Source organism: Mustela putorius, unplaced genomic scaffold, assembly GCF_011764305.1.
Source record: "Mustela putorius furo isolate JIRA1106 unplaced genomic scaffold, ASM1176430v1.1 tig00003976_pilon_pilon_pilon, whole genome shotgun sequence".
NCBI lineage: Eukaryota > Metazoa > Chordata > Mammalia > Carnivora > Mustelidae > Mustela > Mustela putorius.
In genome coordinates, this window is record NW_025422118.1 from 615,358 (window position 1) to 634,001 (window position 18,644).

At 38.1% G+C, this 18,644-nt stretch overlaps 1 protein-coding gene across 7 annotated transcripts in view; it reads left to right on the forward strand.

The window, feature by feature from the left end:
• RNF170 (ring finger protein 170) overlaps window positions 1–18,644 on the forward strand; it is a 45,897-nt gene that overhangs the window by 18,023 nt on the left and 9,230 nt on the right. For all 7 annotated transcript variants that reach the window (XM_045070960.1, XM_045070962.1, XM_045070965.1 and 4 more), the window contains 3 exons: window positions 8,111–8,186; window positions 10,701–10,809; window positions 15,274–15,347. In XM_045070960.1, coding sequence (XP_044926895.1) covers window positions 8,111–8,186; window positions 10,701–10,809; window positions 15,274–15,347 — 259 coding nt within the window. The remainder of the gene's footprint in view (window positions 1–8,110; window positions 8,187–10,700; window positions 10,810–15,273; window positions 15,348–18,644) is intronic.

Here is an 18,644-nt window from a genome sequence, read left to right on the forward strand (position 1 = left end):
TAAAAACTGGAGTGCCCTTTCCTTTTTTTTTTTTTTTAATTTAACTTTTTTCAGTGTTCCAAGATTCATTGTTTATGTACCACATCTAGTGCTGCATGCACTATGTTCCCTCCTTAATACACACCACCAGGCTCATCCATTTCCCCACTCCCCTCCCTTCCAAAACCCTCAATTTGGTTCTCAGAGTCCATGGTCTTTCATGTTTCGTCTCCCCCTCGGATTTCCCCAAGTTCACTTTTCCTTTTCTTCTCCTAATGTCCTCCATGTTATTCCTTATGCTCCACAAGTAAGTGAAACCATATGACAATTGACTTTCTCTGCTTGACTTATTTCACTCAGCATAATCTCCTCCTGTCCATGTCCATGGACAGTTCTGTCCATGTCGATACAAAAGTTGGGTATTCATCCTTTCTGATGGAAGCATAGTACTCCATTGTATATATGGACCATATCTTCTTTATCCGTTCGTCTGTTGAAAAGCATCTTGGCTCCTTCCACAGTTTGGCAACTGTAGCCATTGCTGCTGTGAACATTGGGTTACAGATGGCCCTTCTTTTCACAACATCTGTATCTTTGGGGCAAATACCCAGTAGTGCAATTGCAGGGTCATAGGGTAGCTCTATTTTTAATTTCTTAAGGAATCCTCACACTGTTTTCCCAAGTGATTGCACCAACTTGCATTCCCACCAACAGGGTAGGAGGGTTCCCCTTTATCCACATCCTCTTCAATACTTGTTGTTTCTTGTCTTGTTAATTTTAGCCATTCTAACCTGTGTAAGGTAGTATCTCAGGGTGGTTTTAAATTGAATCTCCCTGATGGCTAATGATGATGAACATTTTTTCATGTGTCTGTTAGCCATTTGTATGTCTTCTTTGAGTGCCCTTTCCTATTCTGAGCCATTCCCAGGTTTATGGGTTGCTGTTTAGCAAAACAGAAGAGCCTCTAGTACATTAGTACATTTAGTAACAGAGGGGTAGGGGAAGGTGTTGGTGCAAACATAAGGGCACAGGCTCAGAAAAGAACATTTCAGCATCACAAGAAAGGATAAAGACCATACAGTAATTTCAGTAGATGCAGAAAAAGCATTTTACAAAGTACAACACCCATTCATGACATTAACCTTCAACAAGGTAACTTAGATGGAACATACCAGAGCATAAGAAAGGCCATATATGAAAAACCCATAGCTAATATCATACTCAGTGGTGAAAAGCTGAGAGCTTTCCCCTAAGGTCTAGAATAAGACAAGGATGTCCACTCTTATCACTTTTATTCAACATGTACTGGAGGTCCAAAAATCAGATAAGAAAAAGGAATCTAAATTTGTAAGGAAGAAGCAAAACTGTCATTATTTGCAGATGACATGAAACTATTCATAGAAAACCCTAAAGACTGTCAAAAAACTACTAGAACTAATAAATGAATTCAGTAAAGTTTAAGGTTACAAAATCAGTGGACAAAAATCTGTTGCATTCCTATCCAGTAATAAAGTAGTGGCAGAAAGAGAAATTAAGAGAACAGTCTCATTTACAGTTGCACCAAAAGCAAATATTTAGGAATAAATTTAACCAAAGAGGTGAAAGATGTATACTTTGAAAATTATAAAACACTAAAGAAAGAAATTTAAGGCAATGCAAAGAAAGGGAAAGACAATGCTCAAGCAATCTTGAAAAACAATACTGGAGGTATCACAATGCCAGACATATTATAAAGCAGTAACTGGCATAAACATAAGACACATAGAGTAGTGCTTGGGTGGATCAGTTGGTTGAGTCTGACTCTTGATTTTAGCTCAAGCCTGGGGCTCAGGGTCATGAGTTGAAGCCCCAAGTTGGGCTCCACATTGGGTGTGGAGCCTTGTTAAAAGAGAAAAAAATACACACATAGATCAGTGGAACAGAATGGAAAACCCAGAAATAAACCCATACCTACATGGCTGATCGTCGTCTTCTTCTTCTTCTTTTTTTTTTTATTAAAGATTTTATTTATTCATTTGACAGACAGATCACAAGTAGGCAGAGAGGCAGACAGAGAGAGAGAGGATGGGAAGCAGGCTCCCTGCTGAGCAGAGAGCCCGACGGGGGTCTCGATCCCAGGACCCTGAGGTCATGACCTGAGCCGAAGGCAGAGGCTTTAACCCACTGAGCCACCCAGGCGCCCCACATGGCCAATCTTCAACAAAGGAGGCAAGAATATATAAAGATAGTTTCTTTAATAATGGTGTTGATAAATCTGTACAGCTGCATGCAAAAGAATGAAAATGGACCACTTTCTGTCACCACACACAAAAATAAATTCAAAATGAATTAAAGACCTGAATTTGAGACCTGAAACCATAAAAATTCCAGAAGAGAGCATAGGTAGTGATTTCTTGGACATCAGCCATAGTAACATTTTTCTAAATTTGTTTCTTGAAGTAAGGGAAATAATAACAAAAATAATCTGTTGGGACAACCTCAAAATAAAAAGCTTCTGCACAACAAAGGAAACAGGCAACAAAACAGAAAGACAACCTACTGAATGGGAGAAGATGCTTGGAAATGATATATCCAGTGAGAGGCTAGTATCCAAAATATATGAAGAACTTCTACAACTCAGTACCAAAATACCCAAATAATACATTTTTAAAAATGGGCAGAGGGAGTGAATAGATGTTTTTCCTAAGAAGACATCTGGATGGCCAACAACACATGAAAAGATGCTCAACATCACTCATCATCAAGGAAATGCAAATGAAAATTGATGAGATACCACCTCAGAGCTGTCGAAATGGCTAAAATCAAAAACACACGAAACAACAAGTGCTGGCAAGGATGTGGAGAAAATGGAACCCTTGTGCACTGTTGATGGGAATGGAAACTGGTGCAGCTGCTGTGGAAGCAGTATGGAGGTTCCTCAAAAAATTTAAAATAGAGTGATTCAGTAATCACTCTACTGGGTATTTACCCAAAATAATACAAAACCACTAATGAACAGGATACATGTACCCCTGTGTTTACTGCAGCATTATTTATGGTAGCCAAAGTCTAGAAGCAGCCCAGGTGTTCACTGATAGATGAATAAAGAAGATGTGGTATACATATACAATGGTATATTATTCAGCCATAAAAAAAGGAATGAAATCTTGTCATTTACAACAATATGGATAGAGCTACAGAGTGTAATACTAAGTGAAATAGTTGGAGGAAGACAAATACCTTATGATGTCACTCATATATGGAATTTAAAACAAAGCAGATGAGCAAAGGGAAAAAAAAGTGAGAAAGATAAACCAAGAAACAGAGCCTTAATTATGAAGAACAAACTCATGGTGGTTACCAGAGGGGAAGTTGTTTAGAGGATGAGTAAAATAGGTGATAGGCAGTAAAGACTACGCTTAAAATGGTGAAAAAAAATAATAAAAATAAAAAGTGATTATTGATAAGTTTGTAGTTACTGACATTTTGTCAGCTGTTCTCTGGTGGTTTTTGTTCTTCTCTTATCCTTTCTTTTGCTCTCTTGCCTTGTAATTTGAGGATTTTTTTTTAAGTGTTTGCTTGGATTCTGTTCTCCTTATGTTTTTTGTATCTATTATGGGCTTTTGGTTTGTGGTTACCATGAGATTCATATATAACGTCCTACATATATTTAGCTGTCTGTATATACTGGTTAAGTTGAAGGTGCTTAAGTTCAAGCACATTGTAAAAGCAATACATTTTTGCTCCTTCCCCTGCATGTTTTATGTACATGATGTCATATTTTATATGTATTTTATGTATGTCTTTTTTTTTTTTTTTTAAGTTAGCTCTGCACGTAACATGGGGGCTTGAACTCATGACCCTGAGATCAAGATTGATATGTTCTCTTTTGTGCGTGTGTGTGTATCTCAACTAGTTTCTATAGATATGGTTGATTTTACTACTTTTGTATTTTAACCTTCATACTAATTTTATGAATGAATGATGTACTGCCTTTATTGTATGATTGCTTTACCAGTGAAATTTTTTCCTTTCATAATTTTGTTGCTTATAGTTTTGACATTCTCTTTCCTGCTTAAAGAAGTCAATTAACATTTCTTGTAAGGCTGGTTTAGCCTTAACTTTAACTTTTGTTTATCTGAGAAACTTTTTATATCTCCTTCAATTCTGAATGACAACTCTAGCAGATAAAGTATTCTTGGTTAAAGGCTTTTACTTTAGGAGTTTGAATATATCATACCAATTATTTTTGGCCAGCAAAATGTCTGTGAAAAATCAGCTGATAACCTATATCTTAGAAATATTGCCTTCAGTCTGTGAACACAAGATGTCTTTCCATTTTTTGTGTGTCTTCTTTAATTTCCTTCAGCAATATATTATAGTTATAATAAATTTCTTTGTCTTAAGCTGTTGTGAATAGTTACCATTTGTTGACATATCAAAAGCCAGTCCAAAGGGTTTGGTAAAGCAGTTTAACGTATAAACCACAGACTTGTGCATTTGTAAACTTTGATTCAGACTTTGTTTCTTGACCCAGGGTTTGGGCATCATTTCCTTCTTCGTATTAGAGCTTCCTGGCTTCTTTCCAGGGCCACATAACGTAACTGGTTAATTTTGGTTTCTCCTTTCGAAGAATAACGAAGGACCATTAATCATTAGTAAATCATGTACTTTGTTTCTGTATTAGAGCCACTGTTTTCCTGGCATCTTACTTTATTTAGACCTACTTAGTGTCATTTCTCATAGCTGAGATGATCACATTTTTTAAAAGATTTATTTATTTATTTTAGAGAGTGAGAACATGAGTTAGGGGAGAGGGAGAGATAGAATCTCAAGCAGACTCCCCCGAGTGCAGAGCTTGACACGGGGCTTGATTGCATAACCCTGAGATCGTTACATAAGTAGAAACCAAGAGTCATATTTTTCTTTTTTAAAGATTTTACTTATTTATATGACCAAGAGAGAAAGGGAGCACAAGCAGGGGGAGCAGCAAAGGGAGAGAGAAGCAGGAAGCCCAATGTGGGGCTCGATCCTAGGACTGTGGGATCATGACCTGAGCTGAAGGCAGATGCCCAACGCCCTGGTCCACCAGGGGATTTTTTTTTTTTTTTTTAAGATTTTAAAAATTTCTTTGAAAGAGAGAGAGAGAGAGAGAGAGCGCACAAGTGAGAGTGGCGGGCAGAGGGAGAGGCAGGCTCCTCCCTGAGCAGGGAGCCTACTGTGGGACTTGATCTCAGGACTCTAGGTTCATGACCTGAGTGGAATGCAGCTGCTTAACCATCTGAAGCACCCAGGCGCCCCTAGATAATCATATTTTGAAGACTGTCTAATCTAGCTTTCAGTCTGTCTTAATTATCCCATTATCTTCTAGATTTTTGGTTCTGTGCTCATAGTTGCTAATCACACTTAACTTCCGAGCTACAGGCCATGTCAGCATCTCTGTTTGTTCTTGTTTGTTCTTGTTCTCTGACTATACTTTGACTTTTCTAACATTCTACTACCAGATTTTACAGTCTTTTACCTTCTCCTTTATGGAAAGAAACCAAAAGAAAGACCTTCCAGTTACAGGGTTTATACCTACACTCTGAAAAATAGTAACTATCTTTTTCCAATGAAAAGGGAATGGTTTTCAAGTGTCATAGAGAAATGTTGTTTAGTTAGGTGTGTACTGGTACTCAAATGAGACGGTTCATGTGCTGTTCCCTGATCGATTATTTCCACCAGAGAGTAGCTTTCTTCTGGAGGTGTTTACTCAGTCACGAGAAGGTCCTATTTAAAATAAATAATCTGGGGTGCCTGGGTAGCTGATTACTGGTTGAGCATCTGCCTTCGGTTCAGGTCATGATCTTAGGGTCCTGGGATTGAGCCCCACATCGGGCTCCTTGCTCTGTGGGGAGCCTGATTCTCCTTCTTTCTCTCTCTGCCTGCCTTTCTGCCTAGTTATGATCTCTCTCTCTGTGTCAAATAAATAAATAAAATCTTTTAAAAAAATAAAATAATCTACCAAAATTTAAGATATTTAAACAGTTCAAGTAGCTTTATTACATTCATGGTTTATGTTATGTTATATTATGTTGTGTTATGTTGTGTTGTGTTATTTGAGGCGGGAGAGGAGCAGAGGGAGAGGGAGAAGCAGGCTCTTTTCCTCCACTGAGCAGGAAGCAGTATGTGGGGCTTAATCCAGGACCCTGGGATCATGATCTGAGCCAAAGGCGGACACTTAACTGACTGAGCCACCCAGGTACCCTTATGTTTAGTTTCTGATTAGATATTTGACTTTTTTTTTAATGTTCTGTCAGAACTAATGGTCATGTTTTGTCAGCTTTTTACCTAAAATTTGAATTTTTTACTAAAAGTTGAATAATAATAAGATGTATTTTAAAATTTTCTCCCTGTCTCATTAGGATATTGATGTAGAGGGGGGTGTTTTTTGTTTTGTTTTTGTGTGTGTTTTGTTGTTTAGTTTTAAAGATTTATCCATTCATCTTGGTGGGGGGAGGGGAGAGGGAGTGAGAGAACCTCAAGCAGACTTCCCGCTGAACAGAGCCGGACATGAGGCTCGATCCCATGACCCTGAGATCATGACCGGAACCAAAATCAAAAGTCAGAAGCCCAACTGACTGAGCCCCTCGAGTGGCCCTGATTTAGAGCTTTTATCACTGTTGACTATTAGCTCACCTGGAGGATAAAGGCTCTTATATAATAGAGTAATGCTGGGATTTTGTGAACTTAAAATATTGCTCTTAAAAGTGTTAATATTTAGAGCGTGTATGGCTCAGTTGTTTAAGCCCAGGTCATGATCCTGGAGTCCCAAGATTGAGTCCCACTTCATGTCCTACATCTGTCTGTCTGCTCACTGGGGAGTCTGCTTCTCCCTCTGACCCTCCCCCCACTCGTGAGCTCTCTCCCTCATTCTTTCTCTCTTTCAAATAAATAAAATCTTTTAAAAAATGTTTAAGTTTAAGGGCACCTGGGTGGCCAAATGGAATTAAGCTGTGAATCAGATGGAGATCTTCACCCTCACCCTACCAGCCTAACCACGAGTTCTGATTTCCAGTCACCCACATGTCTTATCTCATCCTTTATTTCAGCCTCTAAATTCTTGTCTTTGAGTCTCTGTTTGCATTTTAATGTTAAGATATTAGTGGTATGTTAGGTTTGGGCTTTTCTATATGATACAGTGTTATTTTCTGCTACACTCCTCCACTTATAGGTGGAAAGATCTAATTAGATATGGATAAATGTTCAAATGCATAATAATATAATTATATAGTTGCTTTTTTTGGAAGGAATTTTACAGAAGAAATATATGTATTAGTTATTCTTCATATGATTTGTAAGCCTGCAGTTACATCAAATCAAATACAAGGTTCTAGGCCTCTGGATTTCATCATTTGCCAGTTGAACCTGAAATCAGCCCATACTCAGTGATCCTAGAATTCCTCACAGAGTAACCTGGAATGTTCAGTCCTGGAATTGGAGACAATTATATGCCATCATTTGTATTTATGAAGTTACTAGTAGTTCTTGGTTGAAACTTAGACCCATAAAGAAAACTGATTTGGGATGCCTGGCTGGCTTAGTCAGTAGACCATGGTGACTCTTAATCTCGGGGTCCTGACCCACGTTGGATGTAGAGATTACTTAAAAAAAAAAAAAAATCTTCTTTTGCTGCCATCTTGGAGCCTAAGGAGGCCTGCTAGGAACAGGACATCTAAAATGCCAAAGCATATCTAGAGGGCTGTGGTCCAAGGCCATTTTTGCTATAAGCTGGGTCTTCGGAGTCATGGGGAGCACATAGTTCTTCAAATAGAAGGTGTTTATGCTTAAGATGAAACAATTCTATCTAGGCAAGAGGTGTGCTTCTGTGTATAAGCAAGGAACAACACAGTGACTCCTGGTGGCCAACCAAACAAAACCAGAGTAGTCTGGGGAAAAGGAGCTTGTTCTCATGGAAACAGTGGCATGGTTCGTGCCAAATTCCAAAGCAACCTTCCTGCTAAAGCCACAGAGTCCGTGTGATGCTGTACCCTTTAAGGATTTAAACTAAATGAAAAGTAAATAAATAAAGGTGTAAAAAAAATCTTACAAAAAGAAAACTGATTCATCTAACAATATTTTATATTCAAACTTACTATATTTTACTCAACAGAAATGCACATCAGAACATTCACCCAGAAAACCAAGAGTTAGTAAGGGTACTTCGGGAGCAACTTCAAACAGAACAGGTACTGTTGTCACATGGATATGTGCATTTATATAAGGAGTAACGTTATTATTCCCCTTGCATATGAAGTTGTGATGAAAGAGCAAATAACTTTTTGGAAACATGAACTGATTTCCTGCTTTGTTATTTAAACTATTCCTATTATTGTATATTTTCAAATTAGGTAAATGACTAGTCTTACCTACTCATATTTTCATGGGTGTGTGTGTGTGTGTGTGTTTAACTTGCTTTAAAAACAGCAGTTTTCCTGTTATTTGTGAGGAAATAACCACCGTCTAATTGCCTTTAATAAAATGTAGTAGAAAAACTATTTTTTTTACCCGATGACCTACATATTGCCTGGAAAGCTACAAAGAGATGACTACAAGGGGTGGCTTTTTTTCCCTCTTCTTTTTCTTCCATGGTCAAAGTTAGCAAAACTAATTAGGCAAAGAAGAAAACTTTTCTTTTCCTTCTGTGCTTTTCACCAGATGGATTCTAAGAGCCAGAAATGTAATATATTTCATGAAGGCTGGAGTGAGTAGAATATTGTACATCTTCATGCCAAAATAGCTAATGTCACAAAATAAAAATTGATTTCCTACTCACCAATCAAAATTTAATTCCAAAGAGTGTTTCACAATTTATTCATTCACCAGATATTTATTAAACATCTACCGTATGCCAGACACTGTTCTAGGCATTAAGGATTCAGCTGTGAGCTAATAAATAAGAATTCCTGCCTTCATAAAACTTAAATTCACTGATGCAGAAGTAGTTATAAGCATGTTAGTAGTACTCTGTTCCAGAGCTGCTGTTATTAATAATTCATGCTGGGATAGTGTTTTGTAATTTACAGAGTGTTTGCACATACAACTGTTTTATTTAAGCTGCAAACATGGTCAGTAAGTCAGTAAGTATCATTCCCATCTAACATGTTAGATCACTAAGATGGACTTAAATTCCTGCTGGAGTTACATGAATGGATCTGGCTATCCAGAAGTCCCACACCGAGTGGCATCTTCCAGATGCCTTTGTGCCACTGTGCAGTTCACCTCCCCCACACCTTCCTTGGACATGGCATTTAGTTCTAGTTAGAACAAAGCTAGTGACTTAGCCCTTTTTGCACTGTCCTATATGGTAGCCACTACCCATATGTAGCTATTTAATTAAATTCACTAAAATTAAATTTAAAATTCAGTACTTTTTTGTTAAACTAGTCACCTTTCAAGTACTCAGTACCCGCAGGTAAAGCTTCCATTACTGCATGAAGTTCTGTTGGACAGCAAACGGTAATTGGTTTTGGTTTTTGTTTTGTTTTAGTTAATTTCCAAATAATAATAATGAAGACAAAAGATAGAGGAGAGACATTAAGAGCTGTATGCTTTCCTTTTTTGCACCATTAAAAATGATTTAAAAGACAGTAACATCAACGTGTCACAGTGGCTTATAAACTATTGTAGTATTTTAGGACTAATTTAAGGAAGAGGTTTTAGTTAAACGTTCTTAGTTTTAGGTGACAGAAATCTTTGATTCAGTTTACAATGAATAGTTCATATTTGGCAAATTTGGTAATTTGATGTTTTTAATGCTGGCTAGTTTATTTATAAGAGTTGTGCTAGATGTGATAAAAATCGTTTTTTATATGTCTTTTAAAAGATACATATTACACACTACTGCTAGATACTTTTCTAGTTCCTGGGCCACTACAGTGAATCCTATAGATAATGTCCTTATCCTCATATCACTTACTTCTGGTGGGTTCTTTGATATGTGGTTGCTTCTTACAGTAGTGATTCTACTCTACATTCCTGTACAATCACAACAGTGACATAACTGAGAAACATTAAATTCTATTAATCTGACCATGTGAATGATTAAGCCCAAGTTACCAATATATTAAATTTTCCTTCTTCCAAAATGACCAGTATTCTTCTTTGAAAGTTTAATTCTGGACCCTTGTGAGGTACAGCACACATGCAACACTTGTCAGGAACGTATGAATGAAAAGATGCTAAAAATGGTTAAAGCAGGGAGGTGGGGTTGGGAAGGATGGGGTAACATGGTGATGGACATTAAGGAGGGCATACGATGTCATGGGCACTGGGTGTTATAGAAGTCTGATGAGTCACTGACCTCTACCTCTGAAATTAATAATACACTATATGTTAATTAATTTTATTTAAGTTAAAAAATGATTAAAAGCTAATACTTGGGAAAGAGTTGGACATTTCTTGAGCTTTTGCATTAGCTCAGCCTTGTGTTTCTCAGAATAACTTACTCATTCCAACAGAGTGAAAGAGAAACTCCGGAGTTAATACGGGTTTTTGTCTTTATGTCATGTTCAGGAAGGAAGGTAGAGAGACCATGCAGCTTAAATAAAACAATGATACAGCCTCATAACTTTATCAAACTTATAAGACTTTACTGCACATCTAAGATTGGATGAGGCTTATGCGCTCTGGCTGTGTTCTTGGGTATGATGGTACTCCTAGAGATAATCATGTATAATCATGAAAACGTATTTTCTCATCAGGATGCCCCTGCTGCTGCTCGACAGCAGTTCTACACTGACATGTACTGTCCAATCTGTTTACACCAAGCCTCCTTCCCTGTGGAAACAAACTGTGGACATCTTTTCTGTGGTAAGCAAACAATGCTATATTGGGGGAAAGTGAATCTTTTAGACCAAGACCCATATGTTTACATGGGCTGGATTCTTAATTTTGTCACATTTTGTATTACATGAATGGGGTAGGTGTCTTCTGATATCCTGCTGTACTTGTTAGCCACTTTCATTAGTGTCTGTGAGCTCAACGATTAAAAAGCACGAGTTGTTCAACTTCTCAATAAACAGAGATGTGTTTCTTTGAATGGTAATTCAAGTATATGAATACCAAGAGGAATACACTAAATCCTTCATGGTTTATCACTTTTTGGTAGTCTCATTTATTATTCATCCTTCCCAAGGCAGGGAAGTTCTGTTAAGGACCCTGCCCATGACCTTCCCTTTAGCCCTCTTCCCTCCTTTTTACCCTGCATCAGCACAAAAGTTATTAGCCGGGTTTTTTTGTCATGACCTCAACGGGTTGTTCAGAGAGAATGTTGAATGTAGAGCATACAGTAGGACAGGAAGGGAACATAGATTGCACACTTGGCTTAGTATCAGTACGGGGTCCTTTCTACCTCTGGGGTGTTTTTCCTGACCCTCCAGAAAGACGTCATAAAGAATGAGATACCGTATAGTCAGTTCTTACTACGGTCATATGAGTTTGAGCGAATCAGTTTATTGCATGCCTACTCTGTGCTGGGCACTTAACATACTTCATCTCCTTGAGTCCCACATATGAGGGAACTGCAGCTGAGTTAAGAAATTCTACAAAAAGTAACCCAGCTGCTAGGAGAAAGCCAGATTTTAAATGTAGGCCTAACTTCAGACCCTGTGGTCAGTTCTGCTATGTGATTAGTAGCTTCTACGACTACTCTCTACTTACATTTATCCATTCACTAAATCTGTTGTTTTATTTGTATTATTTCTTTCTGTTGCAGTGATGTGTTCTAGATAGGGTTCTAATCGCTCCCAAAATGTACCCATTTTCCATTTTAAGACAGTTTAAAGTGTAGCATACAATGATCCTTTAAGTTTGTTTTTCGCCTTTGTTGTGTGAGTTTATATGGAATTACTAGGTATATAGTGCTATTATTTTACACTTTGGGGGTGACATAAATAATTTGAAATCCATATCATGGGGGCGCCTGGGTGGCTCAGTGGGTTAAAGCCTCTGCCTTCGACTCAGGCCATGATCCCAGGGTCCTGGGATCGAGCCCCGCATCGGGCTCTCTGCTCCGCAGAGAGCCTGCTTCCTCCCCTCTCTCTCTGCCTGCCTCTCTGCCTGCTTGTGATCTCTGTCTGTCAAATAAATAAATAAAATCTATAAAAAAAAAAAAAAAAAAAAAAGAAATCCATATCATGCACGGCAGGGTTTTCCCTACCTGTGCTCCTTTAGTAAACACCAACCAGTATCATTATTGCATCATCCATTAATTTCCTCCTCTTCCCTAAGGTTTTTCCCTAAGATAGCTAACAAGTTATAAAACACTCATTTCAATATCTGTCTTGGTCTGTTGGGAATGCTAATGAGCTGCAAAATCATGAAATACCAGATAGAATTAAATGGCCATCAGAGAAAGCAGATACTTTCCCCCTTCTCAAACCTCTGGTAGATATTCTTAATTAATTGGATATGCTTTCTGAGTCTGGATACAGCTTCAGCCATCCTTTAACACAGTACTCGAGGCATGTGTTAAGAATCAATGAGGTTTGGCAGGCTAGATGAACTCCATTTGCCAACCCAGGCTTAGGTAATTCACTGAGTGGATAAAAGATGGCAGTATTGTGTTCTTGGTTTCTGGGTCTGAGGTAATTGGGTAGATTGCTTCTGATAGCCTGCTGTACTTGTTAGATACTTCATATACTGTCTCTAGGTTCAAAGATTTAGAAAACTAGTCATTCAGCTTCTCAAGAAACAAATGTGTTTCTTTGAATAGTAGTTCAAGTATATTGATACTACTTATATATAAAAGGCACCTTAGTTTAGTTCCTATATATGGAATTACAGTTCTTCTCCTTTACAGTGAGCTAAGAAAAATAGCAACAACAGACTTGATCTCACTTACATTTGTAACCCACACTGTTTCACTGAATTCTTCAGCAGTCTTAGGAAGTGTTATTCCCATTTTACAAATAAACAGACTCTGGGAGATTATGACCCAGATTAAAGTCAATGAGTCTTCTTCTCCCACCATCTTATTTAGGTGGATGTCTCTTTTTATAAAGGGGGGGAAAGTTGAAGAAAAGGGAAAACCTTGAGCAGTATCATAGCAGATGTGTGTGAACTGGAGCATTTGATTTGTTGGACCGTAGTTTTTCTGTGCAGTTAGTGGCCGTACATAATTTACAAAGCAAGGACACCGTATTCCAATTTGTAGGAAAGAGATGTGGAATTAAATAAGTGAATATATGTCAAGACACATTGAATTTTGGAGTGAACAAGTAGTAGATAGAGCTGAGGCATCACTACGGATGTTAATAATAATACTAAAAAGGTTTAGAAGTTTTGTTTTCATATAGTTTATGTGTGAAATAAGGTTGTTCAGATCAATAAATATTATCTAACAGCACTTTGAGAGTAGGAAAAGATACCAGATATTGTTTGGCTTTTATTTATTTATTTATTTATTTATTTATTTATTTTTAAAGATTTCATTTATTTATCTGATAGAGATCACAGGTAGGCAGAGAGGCAGGCAGAGAGAGAGGAAGGGAAGCAGGCCCCCTGCTGAGCAGAGAGCCTGATGTGGGGCTCGATCCCAAGACCCTGGGATCATGACCTGAGCCGAAGGCAGAGGCTTTAACCCACTGAGCCACCCAGGCACCCCTTGTTTGGCTTTTAAATTCATCTTTTAAATCATCATACCTCTGTTTCCCCATAGTCACTGTAATGTCCAATGTGGATAGCCTTTGCTTAGCTCCTTGGTTTGCTCACTGTTCTCCTCAGATGTCATTTATTTCTACTTCTGGCATTTGCTCCTTTCTATTCATAATACTGGGAGCATGTTCCTTTCTGTTTTCTGTATCTAAATCTTACCTAACCTACAAAGTTCAGTTCAGATCCTTTCTCACGTACAGATTACTCTCTGCTGCATCCCAGAGTTCTCCCTCCCTATGTTCCCTTTGTACTTAAAGTTAATAGTAAACGGTTTGCGATTTAACTATCTCCTCATTGATTTCACTGTGTCATCTTGGTCTTCTCAGTTTGACTGTCATCACTCATTCTAAATTCTGGACATTAATTTGATCTGGAAGAATCAGAATAAGGAATTCAGGAGGGCTAAGCTAGGTTGCTAAGACAAGAGTAAGAAAACAGAAAAGATCCTAGAGGCTGGAAGCACTTAATTCAGATTCACTGAGGGACCTGGATTGTCTGAGAAATAGGTGTTCTGCAGAGAAGAAATGAATTGACCCCTCAAACATCAGACAGTGTTTTTTTTTGTTTTGTTTTAAAGATTTCTTTCTTTCTTTATTTGACAGACAGAGATCACAAGTAGGCAGAGAGGCAGGCAAAGAGAGAGAGAGGGAAGCAGGTTCTGCCAAGCAGAGAGCCCAATGTGGAACTTGATCCCAGGACGCTGAGATCATGACTTGAGCCGAAGGCAGAGGCTTAACCCACTGAGCCACCCAGATGTCCCTGGACAGTGTTTTAAAATATTCCCTCTTGGGATACTTGGGTGGCTCAGGTCATGATCCCAGGGTCCTGGGGTCGAGTGTAATGTTGAGCTCCCTGCTCAGCAGGGAGCCTGCTTCTCCCTCTCGCCCTCCCTGCTTGTGCTCATTCTCTCTGTCAAATAAATAAATAAAATCTTTAAAAAATAAAATATTTCTTTTTCATTTGTTAGTGACCTGAACTTTAGTGCTTCTGCATTTAGCTTACCTGCTACTTTTTGAGGCCTATAAACTCTACCTTAAAGCTGTTCTGCTGCTCATGAACACCTTCTAGCAGAAAAATCAAATTCATCCACTACAAAAGTTGGTTCAATTATTGAACTGGATTATAAACTTTATTAGGTCAAACAGCATGTAATCTTTGTATCCTATGGTTCTTAATTACTATTGATGCCACTGTAACTTGGCTTTATAAATTCTTAAAAAAATAGAAGTAGTGTTTTTGTAACATATATACCAAATTTGGAACAGAAAACTTACTTATACTGTGATTTGTTTGTTGTTATATTTGCAATGATGTTTACTTATTCTACATAGGAAATGCAATATTTCTATTAAGGCTCAGCATTGAAGCAGTTAATATATGGTTGCTTTGGATTATATAAAAATGTCTATATCTTAACTAGTAGTTTAAATAAAAATATTTTCAGTGGCTGGGAATTATTATGAGATTTAAATTTGCCTAAAGAGTTGGTTGGATGAAATAAAAAATATTTTAAAATAAGATGATACTATAAAAATATTTCAAATATTTGAAACTTTATGAGGATTTATGGGCCTTGAAATTTAAAACATCAGTATTAATGTTTTTTTTCCCTCTCATTAGGTACCTGCATTATTGCATACTGGCGATACGGTTCATGGCTTGGGGCAATCAGTTGTCCAATCTGTCGACAAACGGTAATGTTTATATCCAGAAAGCATCATTTATGCTAGTTCATATTATAAATTTTAATAATTTCTGTATCTAATTTTGAATTGTTTTGATTTTTTTAAAGTTTTTATTTAAATTTTAGTTAGTTAACATATAGGGTAATAGAAGTTCCTGGTGTACAATACAGTGAATCAACACTTCCATACAAGTGCTCATCACAAGGGCACTCCTGAATCCCGGTCACCTAATTCACCCGTTTCCCCCCCCCCCCACCTCTCCTCTGGTAACCATCACTTTGTTCTCCTTAATTAAGATTCTGTTTCTTTCTTTGCCTTTCTTTTTTTCCCCCTTTTCTTGTTTTTTTCTTAAATTCCAAGTGTGAGTGAAATTCTAGGGTCAGAGATCCTTTCTCTGACTTATTTCACTCAGTATAATACTCTGGCTCCATCCATTCATTGCAAATGGCAAGATATCATTCTTTCTGATGGCTCAATAATATTCCACTATATATACATGCCACATCTTCTTTATCCATTCATCAGTCAGTGGACACCAGGGCTCTTCCATAATTTGGCTATTGTAAATAATGCTGCTAAACACTGGGGTGCATGTATCCCTTTGAATTATTATTTTTGTATTCTTTGGGTAAACACCTACTAGTGCAATTGCTAGATTGTAGGAAGTTCTGTTTAATCAAAGCTTCCGTAATGTTACTCCATTATTATTTTTTTTTATTTAAAGATTTTATTTATTTATATGACAGAGTGAGAGAGAGAGATCATGAGTAGGCAGAGAGGCAGGCAGAGAGAGAGAGAGAAGCAGGCCCCCCGCTGAGCAGAGAGCCTGATGCGGGGCTCGGTCCCAGGACCCTGAGATCATGACTGGAGCTGAAGGCAGAGGCTTAACCCACTGAGCCGCCCAGGCGCCCCTACTCCATTATTTTTTTTAAGGTCTTAAGGACAGCAAAAAAGGGAAATACCTTTCTAAATCTTTAAATTATAGTAAAAAACTGGTAAATGAATCCTCCCCCAAATTCTAGTAAGTCTTTGTTGTAATATGAACAGAGGAGTAATTGAACTTGCTAATCAGGCTTAACCAGATATTTCCCCTACATATAAAAAAATGTTTTCCCCTTTCAGTTCACTTTAAAGCTGCCCTTCTCTAGTGAGGGTCAAGATAGCTTTATATGATGAACAATAGTTTTTTAAAATGTGTCTTTTGGAGACCTATCTATATTACATGATCCAGAACAGATCAGACTATTTTAGTTAGTATAGGAGTTACTTCGGCGGGGAGATGATAAGTTTTTATAAACATATACTGAAGACTGATATGTCAGCATAGATTTTTCTTAATTTCTCTGACAAACTGGAAAAGCAAAATAATGAAAAATTGGAGAAATTGAAGTTCTTAGTTTTTTAATTAGTAAATATAATGAAATAGAACATCCTATCAGTTGTATACAGTTTTTTCATAATTTTCTATATACTTATTTTATCTTTCATCTAAAATAAATACCTACCTTTCTACTAATGAGTTATGAATACGTAAAAAGATAGCAGCTCATTAGGAAGTCTTCCACTGTGCAAAGTGACATCCCGAAGGGATAGAGAGCTTTCAAGTAAAGATGTTAAATTGAATACATGTATTTACTTTTGCTCTTGGCCACCCCTTTAAAAGAACAGGACATTTTGTAAAGGCATAAACTCATGGAGGCCAAAAAATGAAACAAAATGGTAGAAAAGGCAACAATTTTTCTAAAATTCTTTGTAAACTATAACAGACATACAGAAAAGCACACAAAACATAGAAATATTGCTCATTGAATTATCACAAAGCAACACTTCAATAATCACCACTCAGATAAAGAAATAGGAACTGGCCAGTAGCCCCCAGAAGCCTCCTCAGGATCAAATCTCCAACTCCTTCCTCTCCTAGAGGCAACTACTATTTGACTTTTATGATAAGCTTTTCCTTGACTTTCTTTCTTTCTTTCTTTTTTTTTAATATTTTATTTATTTATTTATTTATTTGACAGATCAGAAGAAGGCAGAGAGGCAGGCAGAGAGAGAGAGTGGGGGAAACAGGCTCCCTGCTGAGCAGAGAGACCGATGCGGGTCTTGATCCCAGGACCCTGGGGTCATGAACTGAGCCGAAGGCAGAGGCTTAACCCACTGAGCCACCCAGGTGCCCCCCTTGACTTTCTTTATAGGTTTATGACCTTAGCATGCATCTCTAAGATTATTGTCTAGTTTTGTCTGATTTTTGGACTTTATATGAAAAAAAACCATATAGCATGTATTGGCACACACAGACACACCCTTTCAGCCTTGTTCGGGCTATCCACTCACCCCCATCACTGCCTCATTTTGTGGCGTGGAGAGGGAAGTTCAGGGCTTTATCTTTTTTCCCCCTAGCTTCTACATTCCCAAATTCTGCCTCTTTCACATTTGACTTTGTTTCACACGGCAGGAGGAAAATCGGTGGAGTTTCTTTTGTTGTTGTTGATATTGTTTGTACTGCTTCTCTGGCTGATTTGATTATATGAAACAAGTCTGTCACCAGTGAAATTTATTTGCTAATACCACTTCTCATAATCGTTAGCCATATGCCAGCAATGCTGAGACTAAGCCATAGGTCTGACATTAAAGAATTAGTTCCACCACCTGTCCCCTCTTCTTGGCTCTATCCATGGCTTTTCATAGGGTATATATGTGATATATATATACAGGTGATATCCTTTTGACCACCCATAAATTTCTAGAGTCCAGAAGGGTAGAGATAAAATTGTTTCTGTATAATAGGTTTTGGTTCTGTAACTAGAGAAGAATACATCCTGGAAGTCAGACAGGTGGCAGGTACCCCGTCCCCACCCTGTTCCGCTGATGTGGTGCACAGGCAGCTGCACCTGACTGCACCATGCTCACCACTTCTCTTCCCGAATGCATACGCCGAGACACCAGTGGCCCGAGCTGCACTTCAAGGTTTCCAGCTTTCTGGGCACCCCAGGCAGAAGTCCTTATTCTCAAGCAATACTCTCAAGCGCCTTGTAACAGGTCTACCTCCCTTTCCATCTTGGGTGTTGTGGTTGGCAAGGGGCAGGGCTGCGTCTTCGGTTTTGGGGTCCATGTAGCTTGTAGTACAGTGCCTGGCCCACAGTAAGCGCTCACTTACTATTCATTGCAAGATGATTTTTATTAGCAAATTTGTGAAGAGAGGCTGTGTACCTGCTTTCCTACCACCTTTCTCCTCATCACTCCTTCGCTTGGCTGTTTGGAAAGCATCTGAGTCGTGGGAAGGCCTGGTTTTACAGCTGAACTGAG